The sequence below is a fragment of the Nipponia nippon genome, unplaced genomic scaffold (assembly GCF_047370975.1).
Source record: "Nipponia nippon isolate SJK-2023a ecotype South Korea unplaced genomic scaffold, ASM4737097v1 scaffold_7, whole genome shotgun sequence".
Classification (NCBI taxonomy): Eukaryota; Metazoa; Chordata; class Aves; order Pelecaniformes; family Threskiornithidae; genus Nipponia; species Nipponia nippon.
In genome coordinates, this window is record NW_028262391.1 from 43,394,958 (window position 1) to 43,416,480 (window position 21,523).

The following is a 21,523-nucleotide window of genomic DNA, read 5'->3' on the forward strand; positions in this document are numbered from 1 at the left end:
CAGAGTGTTCTGCTGGATTACCAGAAATGTCCCATTTCTAAAAAGTCACAGGAGAGAATATAAGCTTTTGCTCTTTTAGCAATATTATCTTATTGCTGTCCTACAAGCAAAGCAAGTAAAGAGTAAATACATAGTTCAGGTCAGCAAAGGTTTGCATGTGGGTAGAGAGGCTCTCCTGGATGCAAACAAGGTTCATCATTACTGATGTTGCTGGTGAGGCCAGCTGTGGTGCTCACTGGTTACCTACAGGAGGAAAAACATGCAAATATCCGAAGGGAAAAGAAGGACTGGGATTAGGGGGGGATCCCTGTAAATGAGCAGGTGATGACAATTGGCAGCAGGGAACTTCAGGAAAAGTCAAGTGTGCAAGCAGCAGTGGTGCCAGCTGGTCTGGCTGTTGGTATTTGGTACCAGTGTGGCATGTTACTGCCACAGACATGGATACAGGGCTGAGCTCCTCCTGAGGACGGTCAAATGTGCTAGGAGAGGTGCAAGCAAGATTTCTTCACATCAGGTGTCCATCACAGGTCATCTTGGTCCATCTCTCTTGGAGAAATGTATCTATGCCTAGTGCAAAGCTGCTTGATTTGGCTCAAGTGTGCATGGCAAAGTGATAATGAACAAAATATCTAGAAAATAAAGTAGGCAGGCACCTGAATACAAATTCTTGAAGCTCTTAAAACCTCATCTGGAGTCTAACTTAGCAAATGAAATCTTTTTACGTGCAACTGGCTTCTTGAGCATGCAGTCAGTATTCTCATGGGTTACATTTTCAAGTATTTATGCTGTAGCTATATAGACCTCTATGTATACATTCAAATTCCTTTTCCCTCCCTTGTATCATTTCAGAGCTTGAGGCTACAGCAAAAAATTAATGTGGAGGGGGGAGTGTTTCTTAGGCTTTATTTATTTATTTACTATTCCTTACGAGCTCTATGAAACATTCACAACCATGAAGAAACTTTGTCAATAATTGGGGGGCGGGGGTGTGTGGGAAAACAGGCCTTCTGATCTATTTTAGTCCTCCAAGATGGCAAAAAATACCCTCAAAACTGCAAAAGTAATCTGGAGGTAGGAGGTTTACTATTTCCCCCTTGCATGCCACCACTGCTGCTCTGGAGAGTTTTAAAAGCCCTGAGCAGCATGAAAGGTAGATGTGACATTGTACAGGGAGCCACGGATGGTAGGCTCTCGCAGGCCCACAAAAGTAAACGTTCTGGGGGCAGCTGTTCTGTGTCACTGCTGTCACGTTGTTGTTTAACTGGAGGCAGCAGTAATGGGAGGGAGATGGAGCTGTACAGAGCTGCTCGCTGCCGGTCATACGGGGAGCTTCACCCTTGTTCGGTGAGTAAGGATAGTTTGACAAATACAAAGGGAATCATGGTCAAAGTATTCATGCATTAATTCAGGACTCCGCTTGTTTCATATTACTGTACTCTGCTGTGGGACTGTCTTTTAGATGTAACAAGTTATAAATGGCAAACTCCAAGCCTCCTGACTGCCTGCTGTTTCTGAACACCATTGCCTTTCCAACCCCTCTGCTGCTCAGCGGACGACTGTTGGGCTTTGGTGCTTGGAAATGGTGGTTGTTCTGGTTGCTTATGGCACGATTCATAGGCTTAAAGTTAAGCTGATACATTAGGACTCTACCTGATATCCTTTTTTGGAGAAAGAGGATTTTGGGGGAAACCCAAAATACTCTGCTGCATCTGGTTCACTGTCATTATCTTTCAGCGATACGGTGCCATTTAAGGCATCTCTGATACCACATTTCTCTGTTTCACGGATATTATACACAAGCAAAGAACAAGAAAACATACAGGTATTATTAGTAAATTTGGCTGAAGTTTAACTGGTTTGTTGGAAAAGCTTTTCTTCCTTCAGAGCATAAAAATGGGGTTGCTGCTGTGGTACATTCATGCCAAAGGGCTTTGTTGGCATTGCATGTATAAACAAAGATTTGGGATGAATTTTACTCTTTGGGTTAGCATTACTGTTTCTTGTTTTTCAGTACATTGTGTAGACTAAATCATGAAACAGAATAAATAATAGACTGTCTGACGCTTTATTACAAGTGAAGAGCAGAGTCATAGGAACTTTTTTGGGTTTGGCCAAAAGGAACATTTGTCTTTAATGTTCATCATTAAAAATGACACTTCAGTGAATCCTTTCATTTTTGCTGGTTTGAGAAACAAAACTGAAAAGAACATCCCAGGCAAGTCAACTGGCAAAAAGTAAGTTGACCATGAATTAAATTCATATTTCCCTATCACTAACACAAAGCTGGTTCTTTGCATGGTACAGGAGAACTAACCTTCCAATTCCAGCTAATGTTGCCATTTTTAAAAAGTCTCTCCTATTCAAGGCAGAGCTGGATGATTGTTCGTGGTTATACTTTATTATGTAACCTTATCTAGGAAACTGAGACATGGGGGTTTTCCCACTGAAATAACTGTTCAAAATACATTCGAAAAATGCCGCAGTTGCCCTGGGAGAGCACTTGTGTGTGGGTGTCTCTCCCTGCTAACGAGCTGGACTGAGAGCACCGGTGCCGGCACTTTCATTTAAACGCTGTAACATTTAATATTTCTCTAATGTCCTTCTAATCCTTTCTCTTGAGGAACTGAATGGAGCAAAACCAGTACTGTAAACACAGAAGACGTTCAGTGATGTTCCAAAGTGCACATTTTTGGCAGCGGTAAGCTTTCTCCGGATAGCTGCCTGGGAATTTACAAATTGGTCACATCTGAATCCATTTTATGAACCTTACTTGAGTCTGCACCTGCCTCCCAGAGGCAGACGGAAAGAGAGAGGCTATAGATATGTTATCCGTTTGCTGATGCTTCATTAGAGCTGAAAGGAAACAGCCACATTTTAATGGTCTGATTGCAACACCTTGGGTGGCAAACCATCACGTTGCTTGTTGGAAGGGAGCACTCGGTGAGTCAGTTGTGCTTTTTGGTGTGTGTGTGTGTCCCTGGACTACAGGGATATTTTTTTTCTGAATGAAGGGTAACTTTCTCCAGGTGATTTTTGCTGAGAAGAGAGGACAAATACTCACGTAATGGAGTCTGAGCCACCGAGTGGGAGAGAGATTGCTGGCGCTGCTGTATTTATCATGCACCGGAGCCGACACTGGAATAAAGAGGGCAGCAGCGAGTCATGATCATGCAGGATCGGACGGGATGAAACTGGGTGTGCAGGTAACACAGCAGACACCTCTTTGGAAAGACTTAAGTGTTGAATTGTGCTAAGAACACTGTGCCAGTGTTCACAAAGCCCATGTTTGCTCATGAAATGTAGGCCGCAGCAGCTCTTCCTGCAAAATTATCAAAATGTTTGTCCATAAAACATGAAGGCTTTTTTGGCAGGTTGTCCTGTTAGATTCAGGTATAGAAACTGAATTTAAAGCTTACTAGTGGATTTTCAAAGTGAATTGATTATTATTCCAGCTCAGCAGCTCTGGAAATGCACTGAAATTCTTTTAAGAACTACATAGGCTTCTTAGTCGATTCATGGCTTTTTCTATCTGCATGACAGTTTCATCACTGACCGTGGCACTCCGCACTTGCTGTATTATTTGACTGTTACTGGAAGGTTGCAGGCTGTTTGGTTTTGATGTTTCTCTGGTCGCAGGTACAACTTGTTTGATGTGAGCAGCCACTTGCTGGTGGAACTGAATGCTCTGTAACAAGAGGGGATTGAAAAGCTTATTTCTTGGTAACAGGTTTTGGTCAGCCAGAAAAACAAAACCACACTGTCCAAGTCTGGATGTGAATCTTTGGATGCAGATGCTTTTATAGCCCTGCTGGCTTCAGCCAGACTAACCACAGAGGTATAAACCTGTGAGGAATCGACAACTCACATTCTTCTCATTTCCAGAGTTTTGGGAGGGATCTCCTGACCCGTTGTGTCCCTATGGTCTTTATTAAAAAATACATGTACGTATGTATTTATATACACACAAACACATACATATTCTCTAAAATGTAAATGCTTTCTCTCTAATTCTTTTTGAAGTCATCCTTGCAAGGCTGGCAGTGACACGAAGGTAGAGCATCTACTGTTTTTTTTACCAATTCTAGTATCTGTTTTTAAATACCTGTTTCTAGTGGGAATAGAATATCTTAAAGTCTTTCTGGGCTTTCTCTAAGTCATGAACACTTCCAAATGTACTACATGATGTAGCCTCAGAGAGGCAAATGTTGCTTTACAGATACAGAAGGCATCTGTTCCCCTTCAAGGCATTTCTTTACTAACAAAGAATTAGTTATTTATTTGCAAATAAGCTGTTGGATTTTATCAGCTGTTCTCTATTTTATATGGCATGAACATTTTGCTAAAAAAGTTGATGCAGCCTAATGCTTTACAACAAGTAATGGTGACACTCTGTACAGTGCTGTCCATCTTCACAGCAATTTACAACAATACCTTTTGTTGCTTCCCCTGCTTGTTTCTGCTTAAGCCTGCTGATAAAAGCTTGGTTTTATCTGGGAAGGTACCAATAGTATCTCTTTCACGCCTCAGCTAAATAGTTGTTCACATGGTAGCTTTAAAAGCCTCTGGGTTTATCGGTGGAAAAAATGCTTGGAAAGGAGAGATTTAGTACTTAAATTAGTTCTATCAGCACATATTTTTTTTTTGGCTGGGACTTGTTCTCACAGAACTTCAAGCTGGATTATTTGTGTTAAACTTCCTGACTGAATTCCGAACAAGTCATCTTTTCCCACAACACTGACCTTTAGTACGAGGCCAGAATAATTTTAATTTGTTTCAAGTTTCCCTTATAAGCAAGAGAACAAGAAACCATATCCCTCTAAGACCTGGTTAGCTAGCTGCATGGCAAAATAATTTTGAATTCTAAGGGGAAAAAACCAATAAAGTTGGATATTCCAAACTGACATCCGAACAGCACGCTTCCTGAGTGGGGTTAGCTCTGCCGTCTTCCAGGCAACCAGTCTAAAAGCTGTGGAAAAATAATGACTTTAAAGAAAGGTATTAAGTAACTAACCTGGTTTTAATCGGGGTTATGCCCTAATTGCAGGGCATATGCCAGACTCCTGCGGTGGGGGCAGAGATGATGACTTGGGCTATAGTTTGCTGAATACATCAGGCCACCACCTTGCGCTGGTGCTGCCCCCCGTCTCCTGCTGGCACAAGCATCTCTTCACCTGTGCGGTGAACAGGAACCAGGTAATTGATCTGGCTGAACGCAAACCAGTTTGGTTCCCTGATCTGCTCTACTGCACAGCTGCACGATTGCCTGTGCTACCACGTGGGAGGAGGTGGTGTGAACGTAGGAGCAAGTGACTTGGAAGGAGCATGCTACATTTTTGTTTTATAGCCATGATTAGATATGAGGACAGGCAGTCTCGGTCCTGCGATGGCAAGGAATTGCTGAGAAATGAGAAGGATTTGACTGAAGCAAATCTTGGTAGTTCTCTGTTAGGAAGAGAAGAGAGCAACGTATTTGGAGAGCCAGAGCTGGGAGGGCTGGCAGTGGGGTGGGCAGCTCAGGTACCCTTAAAAATAAGCAGATCTACTTGCTACTCCGCTTAGCCCAGGAGCACAGAGGAGAGATGCCACAGATAACGACCACTGGAGAATCCACAGTCAGTAGCCATGTCTTTTGTAGGATGTCTGTCTTTTTATCGGGAAAAAAGCATGTTTCCTGTGTGCACAGTTCATTGGCCGTTTTGTTCTCAGACTTGCTGCTGCCCATAACTATAAGTGCGCAGTCTTGACTTTTGCAGAGACTTGGCTTTTGTTCCTCCTTGCCGGACACTTAGTCTCAAATACACTTATGGGGCTGGAGAGGACAGTCACAGAAGTGGGGAAGTGCTTTTTTTCCAGCACTAGGTGGCTGTATGGAGTTCTGCAGCATCCTGTAAACAAATACTTAAAAAGTTGGGGAATGGGCCATTCTCAAATGGAAAAGCTTCTGCCTTTTCACACCTCTTCTTCAGTATGGTGTTGTTTTTTTTTTTTAAAGCATGTTAGAAAATCAAAGACTAAAGGAATTTTATTTTTATAAGCTTGTCACTGGCTGCAGACACCTTCATCTCTGTGGAGCCCAGGGGGGTATGGAGATCACCACAGAAGTGACTCTGGTGACTGGACTGTGATTGCTGCAGTTGGCTGGTGTTGCTGCTGCTGCTTTTTGCTTAAAGGCTTGAATTTGAGAATTAAAGGGAGAGTCTATGTGTGTAATATCTGGTCCTGATCTTTCCAAATGCTCATGCTACTTGGAGGCTGCTTGGTGCTCCACATGGGGCATGAGGACAGTTAGGCAGAGGGTGTCCACACTGCCAGAGGACACAGGGTGGTTGGTAGGCCCCTGACTTCTGGTGATCCTCAAGTTCCCTGATGGGTGTGGAGCTGCACTAAGCTTTGCTGACGGACTTGCTGATGGACCAAGCTTGGAGAGGATTAAGTTGTCCTAAGACCTGGCTGTGCCTCCCCCCAGGCCGAGTGGCTTTGCCAAGGCCAACAAACCACATCGGGAGCCATGTTAGCTGTTGGGTTTTTTTTTCACGAAGCCCAGCCCTTAGAAGCAATTTGTCTCCAAATGAAAGAAAGGCAGTTGTGCTGCTGCTTCTTCCCCGTTGCAGTACTGTCTTCTCTCCTGGCTCTTCTCTCAGCCATGATCTAGTCTCTGTGCATTTCCCTGCCCAGGACACCACTCTCATTAGGAAAAAACAAGACCAAGAACTAGGTTTCAGGTTAAAAGGGAATATAAAATCCTACTGTAGTAGCTTGTGTAATCCTACATGTATAAAGCCTGATGCAGTTGGGGTTTGGCAATACTCAGTGGTGCCTCTGGTTATTTCTTTGCAGTTAATAGCAGTGAGAGAACCTTTCACAACCAGGATCCTTTATGTGTTTGAGCTTCACCTCCTGAATATTTTATAGTGATCAGAGCTACTGTAATTTTCTTCTTTTCCAGAGCTCTCTGGAGTGTAGTTCATGCAACTCCACACTGAAAAATGTGATGACACGAAACATTTATTTTGCATTCTCGTGGCAGCACATCCAGTATGATGATATGTATTTTTAAGGGAAGAAGCCTAGCTGAGGATTAAAGATCTTGGGAGTGCTCAAAGCTACTGTAAATGCAGAAGGTGGGACATCTAATGAATTAGCAGATCTGCTAAAATTAAAATGTTTATTAAGCCACGAAGACTAGGGGCTCAGTAATACATTAGGTTTCCATGGTGCTGGGTACTGTATGTGGATAGCAAAAGCTTGGTTTAGGCCCCCAGATGTTTTTGTAACTTTGCTTAAATTTTTAAATGATGTCACTTTGCAGCCTTGTTTCAGGCTTGCTTTCTCTGAATGCTCTTGAGTGAAGATCCCCAGGACGCAAGAGTAATGTGCAGGAGCATTGGTCCCCAGGTTTTTGCACACTTGATCAGACGTGAAAAGGAGACGCTGCAGTGACTCATCTGACCTTTGTAGACCCAAGGCTGAGAGTGCCGACAGTGGTCTCTTGCTAAGGTCCCCAGCACAAGAATGCAAAGCATTTCAGAAGTTATCGTCAACAATTCTAGATAGTGGCCAGCAGTTTTCTTGCCAATGTTATCTGTAATGGACAGTGAAAGCAAAAGACTAATTGGGTAAATTGTTGTGAACTGCTTAAGAAATTTAATTTATACTTGGCAATGTTAAACCCACTGCAGGAATGGTACTACTAAGGATGGCTGTGATAGATTTTTATTTTTCTTTTATAAGGACAGCTTTCAGTGCTAGACATAGAAATACTTCTGATAGCAGAGCTGCCATTACATCAGGCCAAGAAGATTTTGGCAATACTGAAAGATTTGTTGGTGTTTACTTGTAGAGTTGCGAGAATGTCTTCCTTGTAATTAAAAAATAGCTTTTTGCCCTCGGAAACTTACTGTCCAAATTTAAGACGGGATAGATGGGTACAGATGGTAGCCATAGCGTGTTACCAGCTCTAATTGGCAAAATTCATTTAGATATTACAGCAGATGAGGGTATTAGGGAGGGATTTAAAGGAGGATAATGAGGTAAATAACTTTGCAGTTCCTTCTAAATGCCAATCCTTTATAATCAGGAAGGGCCTTGTAGGAGAAAGCACGTGAAAACAAGCAGGCAATAGCAGAGGGCATCCCGATAGCCGACAGTGTGGTTTGAGCTGTACCACAAACGCTTACAAGTGACTGCTGCATGATGGGAGCTTCCAGCACTGGCCAGGAATATATCAAATGGTACTGACAGCAGGAGGGGAGTGGGGAGAGAACGTAAGTGCTGGCTTATACAATCCAAGCCACTCATATACATCTAAATTACTGTCTTGGAATATGTTTAATGGCAAAGTAGTTGGGCAAGAGTTTGTTTTTTGGGGGGGAGGGGGGGGGAAGTCGGTTTGTTTCAGTGTCTAATTTTGTATTGAGAGCAAACTTTCTTGTTTGCCCTCTGAAGGCAGCAGCCGAGCATGATGGGTCTCTGGGGGGCAGCGGCGCCGGCCGGAAGCGGCCTGCCAGGGCTGCTCTGGGATTTGTTTTCTTTTGATTATGGGAAAAATAACCCGAGGTATTTCTGTGCATGCAGAGCATTCTTAATGACTGAAAAATCTGTTGTCAAATAGGGACAAGGGGGAAGTGCCATCTTGAAAGACGACACAAATGTCTTGGATTAGGTTTAAAAACCCAAACAAACTTATTTTTAGTGACTTCCAGAAGCTTCTACTAAAAAAAAAAAAAATATCGAGATAGTTGCACAGCTAAACCTGGACTTGCTGTGGTGGAACTTAGTGGAGTTCACTGCAATTCACAGCAGCAGGCGCGAGAGGAGGGTCTCCTCCACGGCCTCCCAGATGATAACTACTGATCTCCTCCAGGCAAGAAATGCAGCAGAGGTGTTGTCAGGCCTCTGACAGGGTTGCACAGTGTGGGGGGTTTGATGAGGCTTTGTGCCAGCCCCTGGCTCCAAACAGCCATTTTGGAAGAGGAGGAGAGGGGCTGGTGGTGCTGCTCTTGCCTTTCTAGTGCTTGCTTGCTAGCTGGCTCTGCTGTGCACTCCGGGAGGCACTGGGGAGGATGGAGTATGCTCCTCAGGGGTATCTGTTTTGAAATAACTTTGATATTTCCACTGGAAAAGGTCCTCTGGCGACATTCCCATGTCCTTCAAAGTCGGTGCACTTGGCACCGTGCGGGAGGCTGAGCGGTTCCTCAAACCGAGCCACTGGCCGGGTCACCTCTGGCTCTCCCACCTTCTGGCCACCTTTATTTTAGTTCAACGTGCTGCAACTTTTTTTTCATCTGAGACCCAAACATGACAAAACCCAGGAGGGTGCCTTTTGCTGTGTTCGCAAGCCCGTGCTTTGTTGCGGCAGGCTGCGGGGCGGTTTCTAGAAACAATCACCCAAAGCAGCACAGCAGCTTGACCCCCCCTATCTTTTGGCATAGCCTGGCCCCGGGCCCGCGCACTGCCACGGCTGCAGCGGGCAGAGCTCGCGGGTCCCGTTCCTGCCGCCTCTGCTGCCTGTCCTTGAGCGCATATCTGCAGCTCGGCCAGGGAGAATGGCCTCGCTGGTAAAATGGGATATTTAGTAAACCTCAGCTGGAGAGGGAGTAAGGAATAATGTGCGCTGCCAGATAGTGCGAGGAAATGCGCTTGTGTACATGCAAGTGGTGTTATCGCTTGCATCCAAAGAATAATATTGGGATACATTTAAAATACTCTGTAACCCTTTGCCAGTGGCTCTCAGGTGGCCTGGTTCCCTCTAAAATGCAGTCTTTGCACAAAACAGCCCTTCAGCCCACTTACACCTCTACATGTGGATTTATTATTTATATATACTGTGTACAGTAGAGACACTAAGTTCATATATGTGGGTTTGGGTTTTTTGAGGCGGGAGGTGCTATTAGGACAAACAAAACCTTTGCTGCTTCCATGAGCAGATACAAAGGACCACGTGCAGTGACAGCAGCGCTGCAGAGATTTTGGATGAAGCGTCAAGAGGCTGCTCTTGCACCACAGCAAGAGCTAATAGCTCACTTTACTGTTCCTTTGCAAACAGGGATGGCAGCTGGCATGTTACAGACAGGCCTGCTCACCTCTTCACTCCTGTTTAATATGAAAGCGTTGCCAAGTCTCTGCAGCATCCTCTCTACAGTGCTGTGTTCTTTTGGGCTGTGTGTTTACATACAAGGCTGTGGCTGAAGATCCAGCTCAAAGAAAACAGCAGTCTCTGGTACTTTGGTACCTCCTGCTCTGCACTCCCTGACTGTGCCTGCTAAGCCTGCAAGGGAATTCCTGCTGCAGGAGATCCTTAGACCTGGCATGCCAATAATAAAGCCATAAAATTTTTGGGAAAGGTGATATGGAAATTACTGACTGCAGTGCAGTAGGTGCCTAGCTTCATATTATCTTTTGGCTCATCAGCAAAGGAAAAGATTTCAGCTTTGAAGATATTATGACTAATGAAAAAAAAAATCAAGTCGAAGTTAAATTATATCATGAAATCCAGCATGCTTTACCAAAGCATTGCCTGGTGGCTGCCAGAGCCATTGATTTAGCAGATTTCCTGCTGTATGTTGCAGAATAAAATAAGAAATATTTAAAGAACACTTTGTTTTGCTCCACCTTCTTTTTTGATTGTTTGGGAGATGCAGCGGCACATTCTTTTAGGACTTCTGCTCCATTTCGGAGGCATTCATGGGCTCTTCCATATAGACATTTTTACTATTTTTTTCCCATTCTGATGGGTCTTCTGGAAAATAATTGGCCAATTACATATTAACTGGCAGTAAATTTTAAATTTTAAAATGGAGAATGAAATAATGTTTATAGCCAACTAAAGGCAGATCTTACTACAGCTGAATGCCTGTCACTTTTACCGTTAAGTGTGGTATATCGAGGTGATAAAAGAACAATGAGCCAAATAAACTGTAGGTATAGCTTTTATCGGCTGGCAATGTAGGTAGCAAATGGTCTGTTCTAAATGATAAGACGTTGCTAGGAGCAACAGGAGGTGTTTAAGGTGACCATAACGATTGTTGGACCAAGACTTGCCGTTTTGATAAAAGGGATTCACGTGTGACAGAGTGACCACTGGCAAGCAGCCTGTGTGAGGTGCCACAGCCCTGTGCCAGGCAGGGTGCCATCTTCCTCTTCTCCCTTGCTGGGAAATGCCCTGGTAAGGAATGGAAAAGTGAATGGTGCAGAAAGCTGTGATACTTTTTTTTTCTTTTCTATTTTTTTTCTGATATAGGAAGGAGGAGTGAGAAAAAGGACCAACTCCCAGGTGAGCCCAGGCACAGCCAGGTGTGGAGGAGTGCCACCGCCATCCTTTTGGAAGACAGTCAGCAGTTCCTGCTGCAGGACGCTGGTGCCCTTTTTTCCCTCACCACTTTAAAGAAGCTTTGTGGAAAAAAATTTCTGGGAGTCATGTCCACTGGTAGAGGTCAGTGGAGTTAGTGTGGCTTGCAGATATTGCAGGTAAGTCTTGTTGCCACGCATGCCACTTTCATTTTCTTCCCTACTCCGTCGCTGCATCTATCCTTACATGCATTGTGTGACCTTTGCAAACTTCAGGTAAAGGCATTTAGGTGAGACCAGAGCCACACAATAACTGACCTTTACAGAGCAGAATTTATTGCTGCTTTATTCCCCCTCTGGTAAGCTTGTCACATTTGACTCATGAAGCTTTCAGCTGCAGGATTTAGGTGGTAAAAGACACAGCTTGATACAATAATTCTCTTTCCTATCCTAACACCCTGTGTCACAGAGGGCATGAGACACTCTCATTTAGCATGAACCAGCACAGCTTCCCTGGCTTTAGTGGCGCAAGACCCATTTACACCCGTTGGGAACTGCGCATGTCACGGTTTCCTTACTGTGCCTGGAAGCACTGAGGGGTGCCTCTGGCTTTCATTTGCCTCGCCAGAACAGCCAGTAATTAACCGATCGGTTGGCTTTAACATTCCTGCAATAGTTTAAATGTGCCAAATTTTTAATGAACAGGGTTTTTTTTGATAGTCCATTTAACCACTTGAATTACTGTAACTAACCAATGTCGTACTTGTTGTTCGAGGTGATGACTTCCCAGGCATGTACATACAAGTGCGGGGGTTTTGTGGATTTTTTTTATTTTTTTTTTTTTCAGCTGTGACACAAACCTTTAAGAACTTGTCCTTGAATGTGCTGCTGGATAGATACTTATTTTATCACTTCTGGCAAACTAGCTCTCCATATGGTTTCTTACTTTTTGTACAGTTTTCAGTTTGTACTTCTCCTATGCTGTGTGTGTGAGCACAGTGATTTATGCTATCTAATGTAGCGTATTTTCTCCTGGTGGAACAGAAACTGGCCGCACAGGGAAAACGCAGGTACAGCAGAAATGCGCTAGTTCTTACTAGGTGTTCTTAATGAACAATATGGCAACTTACTTTTGCTGTCTCAGTGTTAAGTGAAGAGATGGTGGGAACTGCACTGAGCACTAGAATAGGATCTTAAATTAGTTTTGAACAGGAAGAAAATATTTTTTGGTCTTCTGGAGTTTTACCAAATATTGTGGTTAACTCCATAGCTTTAAAAATACGTAATTCAGCCGCTGATGAGCCCAGTGGTGGTGACTGAGGGATGACCTGCAATTTTTTCCAGAAACCAATGCCCTCTGCTTAATGGGTGACGCTTTCATGTCCAGCTTAGGCATCCAGAGAAGACTGGTGTGTCAACGTCCAGCTCTCGCTGACTATTTCCAGACCTTGCTTAGTAGCTCCTCCTTGAAAGTTTCTTATCTGTAAGTGAACCCCAAGCATGAGGTTGCAGCACCAATGGGGATCACAGTCTGGCAAATTCAGCTAAGTTTGGTGCTTTTTAAGGCTGCATGAAGTCATAGACCTACAAGTGGGGCAGCAAGCGGGAAGAAGCTTGCAGGTTGCTGTTGCCCTAAACTGCATTCAGAGTAACGGGGTTTGAGTTCTTGGAGAGTGGCTGTAATTGCAGACTACTGTCCTTTGCTTTTAAATTGTCTGTTGCTATGTTCCAATGTTTAATGTAAATAGATCAGTGATTGAAATGAGGATGTTTTAGCAAAAAAAAAAAAAAAAAAAAAATCACAGATGTTGCCTCTGCAAAAAACATTCCAACCCAAAAGGCTGGCAAACTGCAGCGCTCATACTTGATCTGAAGTTGTTTGCATTGTTTTCAGCAGGGCCCTGGTTCCTTGCCTTTTGCTAGCCTCTGCCACCTTTTTTTCCTCGTAGCTGGTGTGAAGTTAAAGGCATGGGCGTCAGTGAGCCAGCCAGCCAGTGGCTTGGAAAGAAACCCGCAGCGCCAAATGTGAACGGTGAGCAGCTTTGTTATTACCTGTCAGAGCGGGCTGATTAAGAAATGCTGTAGCAGTAGGAATGAGCTTCCCCAATGACACAGCCAAGGGAATATTCAAGGTATTACATATATATAAGGCACTATATATATAACGTGTGTATATATATATACACACGCACGTGTATTTTGCTTTGAATGTGTGTGTGTTGGTAGTGGGCTGTTGCACCAGATGACTTCTTCAACTCTTGTCCAACCTCACTTATGCTATGAGTCTATGAATTAGGTGGATTAAATGCTGCATAACAGGGACACGAGCTGCAGGAAGCCTTGCCAGCCTAGTTCGCGTATTCCTAATGGTTCCTAGCACTAGCCAAGTGTCTCTGGTTCAGCCCTGGGATGACTTGGAAAAATCCTTGTTCTACTCAACAGCTGCGAGGTGAAGGGCGCAGACCTGGGGACGGCTGGTAAGGTGAAGAGCAGGGCTACCAAAGCCCTCCCAAATAATCTGCATGCCAGATTTAGCATCCATGCATCATGCAACAGCTTCCAGTTACACACTGCCCTGTGCCTCAGCTGCCGTGCCAGGGAGTCCTATGACACTGCAGACTTCTGCGGTGCTCCCCTCTGGGAGCCGGCTCCTGACTCACACCCCTCCTGCAGTGAACGTATGTTCACTTTCCAGTATGTGCTTCCTGCAAGGAGGCCCACAAGGGGCAGACAATATTTTTAAGTACTCTGTTCTTTTCAGCCAGGCTGGTTATAGGTTGGTATAAATTCTTGCTGCATTAAGAATATGTCCTAGATTTTATTGACTGCATTTGTGTCACCCATGTGGTGAAATGCTTTGAGTTGGTCAGTCTTTGTGCCTTTTTTTTTGTTTTTTGTTTTTCTTCAAGGAGGGCGTGAATTGCTTCTTTTGAATGAATTTTAAAAATCACGAGAGTGAGAAACTAGCATGTATGTGAAGGCCCTATAGCAGTGTGGTACATCTCTTTCAAAGCACAGAAGTGCAGACAGTGTCCCTAGAAGAACTGCATCATTTGTAACTCTCTCCATTCTGACTGTGCAGAAGAAAAATTTGCCGAAATAGCCATTGTGTGAAAACCACCAGTAAGCTTCATCTCCAAACATGCAGTCATTTGTACTTTGCAAAGCCAGGGTGGCAGAGCTGCAGAGCAGGCCTCTTTGGAGGAGAGGGTGGCATCACACTGAAATAGCAGCTTGTAAGTATTTGGCTTCTGTGAGTCACTGGAGGAAAGAGCATCCACAAGGATGGTGGACAGACCAGCTTAATGGAAAGGAAACTCACTGAATATCAGGAAACCAGGAAGAAACTGGTTCTTGTACTCTTTCCCCAGGCATCTACTTTTGGCCATAGTTGGAGACAAGATACCAGTGCTGATGAACCTTTTCCCTGACAGACAGAGCTGCTCTTGCAGGACCACTGTGTGCGGAAAGTAAATGCGACCAAGCACCCATCTGTGCCATGAAGCTGGAGACAAGAAAGTGGCAAAGAGCTTCAGAAAGGTAAAATATATAAAAAAGCGTCTGTTTGATCCTGTCAGAGCTCTGGCCACATTTCTGAATTACTGTCACTTAGCAAGAAAATTGAGAAAATTCCCCAAACTAAGGTCCAAGTGCTTAAAGCTGTGCAAGTTCATAGCCCAGGCAAGCACTTCTCTTCTGGAACACTCCAAAAACTAATGGGAGTCTTGAAAAGGAAGCATTCCTCAATACTGACTGTCCTACATGTGAATGAGCCAGACTGGTTGAAGCTTAATTAAAATTTGCCAGAGTGGCTAAATTCTTTTCTAAGTGCAGCTGCAAAATGTTAGCTGTGGGCATATTTTAGACCTTAATTAGTAACACTTGCACTGGAGGACCAAAATCTTTCATGAATGCAGCTGCAATCAATTAATATCAGTTAGGCATTTCTGTAGGCAATACAAGGGTCTCCTGAAAATTGTTTTAGTGCCCACCTAGATTAAAAAAAAAAACACCAACTTATATGCAACACACTACAAAACCAAATATAACTACAAAATGTCTTTATTGAAAAAAGCAGATTATAGCATCTAAGGTTAAATGAAACTTCTGACTTTTAATATTAAATAACTTAGGATGACAGCAAGTAGCTTCTTCTTTAGATAAATAAATCTACATTTCCCAATTTTTTTCTTCAACAATCAAGGGAATCAAACACTGATACACAAAACCACAAGTAATTCTAAAGACTAAAAGACAGAAGCACATTGAAAGGTTTTACAAGGATATATATACAAAAATAGTTAAACTAATGTATATTTTTCAGCATGTAAACTAGTTACATGATATACAAACTGGGAATTTATATATTTCCTACAAAATAAAAATCAACGTTGGTCCAAGTTCTTGGAAGAAAACTATATTCTTTTAAAGAAAATGAAAATATTTCTCAAATGAAAACTTAATTTAAGTCAAATTATATACTCTAGTTACGGCATTAGTTACAGGATGAATCACAAACTTTTAAACTTCTCTTGAAACACAAGAAAGCAGCTTTTGTCTCCTTTAGAGCTTTGGTTTACTTTAACTACTCTGGAATTTCTGGTCTTAAAGAGCTCCTCTAACCATGTTTTCCTTTTGATGCTCCACCTTACAAAATATATACACACACACACACACGTGCACACAAGTGAAAGGAAAAGGAAAGAAACCCAAACAAATCCTCTTTGAAAGCTCAATTATCTGAGTGCATTCTTTTGTTTCGTTTTCAGATTATTATTTTGGTCCTTTGGAACTCGTCCTCCAGTGCACGAGGGACTCTGAATCGCCTACAACAAACAGGTTTGTGCTGCAGGGACTTTGTACGGTTCCTTACCAAAATGGAAAGGTGTAGTCCTGATGCAAATGAGAACAAGTTGTTATTGTTTTAACTTTATGGAAATATTCTGAAAGTACAGCAAAGGCTTCTGAAGAACAATCACATAATAAAATGAACTCTAGAAAGGAAGTTTACTTCTGTGTTGAACTGATTTAACATAAGAATATTCCTTAAGAAAATCATTAAAAGAAGCTTTCTCATTTACATAGTACCCCAAACAGGAGGTAAAATGTGCAGAAACTGTCACTAGCACTAAAGCGTACAGCATGTCATTATTTTAGATTTGCTTTTATTTTTCTCTTTGATTAGGGAAAAAAAAAAAAAGCCACTAGCAAATTTCACTCAAGCTCCAGTTTTTATACTAAATGCTGGAAAGGCAAAGCTGTATTTCATTATACAGTAATGGAATGCACCTGTCTTTAGAAAATACTGGAACAACAACTGCTGCTTTCTGGTTTTAAACCAATTGCTTTTTCTATATTGAAATATTACCTTTCGATATTTTTACCATGATGATACTTAACACTGAGTAGAACTACAAGAGATGGACAAATTAACATGTGAAATGAAATTAAATATTATTCTGTTCTACAGTATGATTGGTTTCAAAAGAGAAGAAAAGGTATGGCATGTACATGTTAGATAGATAGCGTGCTGTCCCTCGAGAAGTACGTTGGAGTGGAAACTTAAACTTGCCCCTGAAGGAGGCAAGGTGCTAAGGCAGGCACTGGCAGAAGACTGGGCTGAACGCCAGCATAAGACACCGCCATCTCTGGCCGCTGTGATTTTGAAGGTTTTGCTTCTATATTGATAGAGCAAGGCATTCTTCCAGTACAGCGAGTACTGTTATGGGAGGACTTGCTCACAGGAACAGACCCAAACCTCCTCTGTGTGTTTTAATGATCGTTTTCTTAATTTGGGTTCCTTAATATATATTGTAAAGACAAGCAAGTAAAAATGCCTCAAAGCTAAATGTGGTCCAAAGCAGCTTCCTTAAATGGAAAAAGTATTACATTGCAGCTGACACTAAAAGTTTATCTTGAAGCTCTGATATCTTCCATGTTTGTAATAACCTGAAGGAATTGACCTAGTCATACAATCCAATTTAAGACAACTTTTTTTCCCCTTTCCTAGCATTTGCTGTTTGGGTGAGAGGCACGTGTACTTCCCCTTCCTTCTGAGGCTGGGCTGGTGACTATGGGCACAGAGGTAATGTTTGCAAATGCAGAAAAAGCATGCATGGACCCCGTGTCCTCTCTTTTGCAGGCCAGGCCTCTCAGGTGACACTGTAGAAACGGGGCACTAGTTGCACTGTAATGCCTTCAAAACATGGCTATCGCATTAAATATATTAATTGTAAACTGATATATATTAATTAGAAAAATGACGTTTTAAAGGAGCATCTGCCTTGCTGAGGAGCATTCAGTAGGACAGGTTAATCTAGGCCAATGGAAGTTTGGCAAAAGTTCAGGAAACATACCTTTTGTTCCTTACTAACAGAAAAAAATCAGTTCACAGGAATTTTTCCTGCCTGCCCACCCCTTCCCCCAAAGGAAATTCCAGACTATCAAAAAGTTCTGTTACAGGAGTTAATTATTCCACTTAGGAATTAAGTGTCCATTGGATGCTCTTTGTACTTCGCAAGAGCACCACAAATGGCTTTCAAAAAACCAATGGAGCAGAAGAAACTAAACTGCAATGGTGTTGCCAAATAAGTCATTTCATCAGTCTGCGTGCTGAATTTAACATGGGATCCTTTCCAAATGGATCGGTCAGATTCTCGACATGTTGAGAATTGGCATGGAAATGTCCCAATTTACACATGCAGAGAATCTGGTCTGGTATTTCCACTTCCTCTGGAGCAGCAGAATTTTATTTTATTGTAATTTTGGATACAGTTAAAGACAGCAATGATGGATTTATTTAAAATGTAAATTCAGGAAGGCTGGATCAATTCTCATGAGAATGCAAGGAATTTTTTAAACATACAGATGTGTGATTTGCATGTAAATCATCAACACATGGTAGAAAACAAACCATAAAAAAGATTCATCTAACTTCCTATATGGAAGACATACATTTCCCCAGAGCTCTGAGGTTACTGTAAAAGCTTATGCAAAATATGAAAGTGTGTACATTATATGTACATCTAATACTTGTTATAAAATAGCAATGTTTCAATGGTCTGACTCTCTAAATTATTATTTCTGCTAAACCGTACTTTGCTTTCCAATGAAGACAATCACCGTAATCAGTTCAAAAGTACATCTAGAAAAGAACACAAAGCTGAAAAGATACTACAAAAACCACTGTCCCCCTCTTTTTTTAATAACGAATCGACATACAATCATAAAGCAGTTGGTAACAAATGAAGTCTTGTATAAAACAAGTAAGTAGCATAAAGACAAGTGTACCTTTGCATAGAAAGGGGCTGCTAACCCTATTAAACAAAAGAAACAGGTTTAAAAGATTAATTCTTTAGTAAGTAAGTGCCAAATCATCAAGTTGATATGAATGCACTTTGAAACCACGGCTACATTTGTACGTGGCAAGCAATTACAGAGCTCTGTAACTTTCGTCAACTGTGACGACCCTGCATGTGCCAATCTTTTGGATATGTTCCTCTGTATGTGGCTTTTACATGAGATGCTTGCCCTATTTCTTTAACAGCTAAATAGTCTTTGGGTGACTGTGGAACCTTGTAGGATGGAAAGCGGCCCTGACGCTTCTTCACAGAACGCCATTATTTAACCCACGCTGAAAACTGTCATTGCTAAAAACACTTGTTTGCTTCCTATTCACTACTTCTGGGAGTCTAAGTTTTAAAAAATGTGAGACTGTATTCTCTAAGACCAGAATTCAACAAAAATAGCTAAAATGCTAGCATTTCTCTTATCATGCTTGCTGCAATATGATAAGGTGCTAACTTTTGGAAAGTAATTCTACACTCCTTACCTGGGAGAAATCTCCACTGAAGGCAAGTGAGGAAGGAGTGCAGAGCAGCCCTTTGTACCATTGTTTTTAGAAACGCTGCCATTTACAGTTACAGTTTAGTGGTGAATTATTTGTTCAAGTAGACAGTGTCTCAGTGAAAACGTCTAGATAAAAGAACGCATATGTACAAGATCAGAAAAAGACCCCTCACCTCTGATTTAAAAAATAAATAGCTGGTTTAGATGGTTATTACTGGAATTACATCTTTAAAGGAACAGGAAAGTCATTTTTAGATTTTTGTCTTCTCTTTCAAACAGCTTATTGGTAATGGAAATGTCTTTCAGAGTTCTGTGACATGCATTGGATAGCTCGGAGGTGGATGTGATGGCAGTTTAATATTAAGGCGCCTGATATGACAGCCGTGGCAGAGCAAGTGGCCCTCTAACGGGTAACAACGATGGCCTTCCTCATCATTGAGCTGCAAGCCACAATCCTAGAAGAAACATACACATCCCAGGTTAGCGAGTGATTCAGGTAGGTCATCTCACAACAATGTTGATCTATCCTGCATAACCCCAAGAGCTCCCTCCCATACCTCCAAAACCAGCAACCTGCAGCCTTTTTGGTAGGTGGACCCTGACTATCTCATATTCAGCAAGATGCCATCACTGAAATCAAACAGGACAGTCCACAGTAGTGCCCAGCATCTTCTTCCCCATTGTTTCACATTCTGGTCTTTTCTTCGTCTAACGAACATTGATGCAAATCAGACAAAACCAGGCCAAACACTGACCCTGACACATACAACCTGGAAGAGGTTAGAACAGAGAAGGAGCTAATTCCACAACAAGGCAGCGAGCAAGAAATGGGGGAGCCTAAGTAGAGAATGAGAGGAGTGGGGAAGAGGGGAGATGAGACATGTTTTACTTCTGAAGCACGGCTGCACTTTCTCTCTAATTTGGAATTGAAAAAAAAAATTAAAGACTTCAAGGCCAATGGTCCATCTTTAGTGGAAATACGTTAGTACCTCTGGGACCAGCATGTAACTACAGGGACGACAGGAGTGAACAACAGTGGAGGAACAGAGATAAAAAGAAAAACAACAAACAATGATCCTGCCCGCTGACTATTATGTACGCTGCAAGAGAGGCAACCCTGGTTGTCAGTTGTCATCATTATAATTTTGAGGACATTTGAAAGTCATGGCAGTTTTGTGCTTGGATTTAATGTTTCGGGTTTGTTAAATGCTTCAAAATTGTTCCTGTGACCAGACCTGACAAACCAGAGATTCTGAGTATGTATCGGAACACTTAATAGAAAGGAGAAAAAAAAAAAATGGCACAAGTTGGGCGTATAGGTCATTTTAGTATTGAAAACTGATGCAAAGTTTTTGATTTGACACAAAGTACAATTTTTCAGCTTTCATAGCTCAAGTTAAAATCCTCAGATTTTACAATGCTGAAATAAGAATGAAAAATGGGTTTTAAAGTAAGCTTTAAAACTGGAGTGTTAGTTTAGGGAGGCTTTAAGCAAAGTTTCTGCCAAGGTAGTTTTCTGTGTGTTACTATATGTTATTAAATTACTTTATAGTCCTTTATTTAAGATTTAAAATTCAGTTCCTCATTAGAATTTAACAACTTCAGACACCCTACAGATGTGCCAAGTGTTCATACCTTTTTTCCCCTCTCCAAAATTGTGTTCCTTTTCTGCAATCAGAAAGCCTGCCTTCTCAGTGGATTTCGGTTTCCGAATGGGGGTCTATCGATCGGTAAACCAGCTTGAACTTCTCAGCAGAAGTTAAGTGGTTGCACAAGAAAGAGATGATACAGAAAAGCAGCAAAGTTTCCAAACTGACTCCTGACTTTGCATGGCCACCAGGCGATGATGACGTTAACGAATGGCATTTTGGAAGTGGCTGCGTAGGCCATCATAGCCTTTGCGAAAGTCTCCCTGTGAATACCTCAAAATACGGGCACTAAATTTCCTAGCAGTAGTTGGAGACAGCAGTGACCCAGCGCGTACAGTTTGCGAGCCTGATGTGAGACCATTAGGCAGTGCCTACCCCTGTTAACACGTGGCTAACCCCCGATTCGGTACATAAATGCACTCTGCCATTCTGGGCAGATGTGGAGGCAGCTTGATTTGCCTCAAACTGGAAGGAGAATGGGGAAATGAATAATGAAACAGAACTGAAAATAAACCCCCATTGGGACATTCTAATATAAAGTCAATAGCCTGAGAGAGAAGGGGAGGGAGCTGTCATCTTAGGTGAAGCCTGCACAAAGCAATAGATGGGGGGAGAAGGAGGAGGGAAGTACAGCGCTCCAAAATGCTGCCATTTCCTGTGCCAAGGTCTCTTTAAAAATTAATAGAGAAGGATGGAGTATCAGGTGTCTGTGGTGGAAGGAGACAGCTGAGTGGATGGGG

At 42.4% G+C, this 21,523-nt stretch overlaps 1 protein-coding gene and 1 long non-coding RNA gene across 3 annotated transcripts in view; one reads left to right on the plus strand and one right to left on the minus strand.

The window, feature by feature from the left end:
• Nucleotides 1–15,356: 15,356 nt before the first annotated feature.
• On the plus strand, nucleotides 15,357–19,630 carry LOC148051045 (uncharacterized). The gene is made up of 2 exons (XR_015700352.1): nucleotides 15,357–17,371; nucleotides 19,441–19,630. It is a non-coding gene; the product is annotated as an uncharacterized LOC148051045 (long non-coding RNA).
• WTIP (WT1 interacting protein) overlaps nucleotides 18,470–21,523 on the minus strand; it is an 84,424-nt gene continuing 81,370 nt past the window's right edge. For both annotated transcript variants that reach the window (XM_087738825.1, XM_087738823.1), the window contains one exon: nucleotides 18,470–19,589. In XM_087738825.1, the coding sequence (XP_087594951.1) occupies nucleotides 19,437–19,589 (153 nt within the window). In that variant the 3' untranslated portion in view covers nucleotides 18,470–19,436. The remainder of the gene's footprint in view (nucleotides 19,590–21,523) is intronic.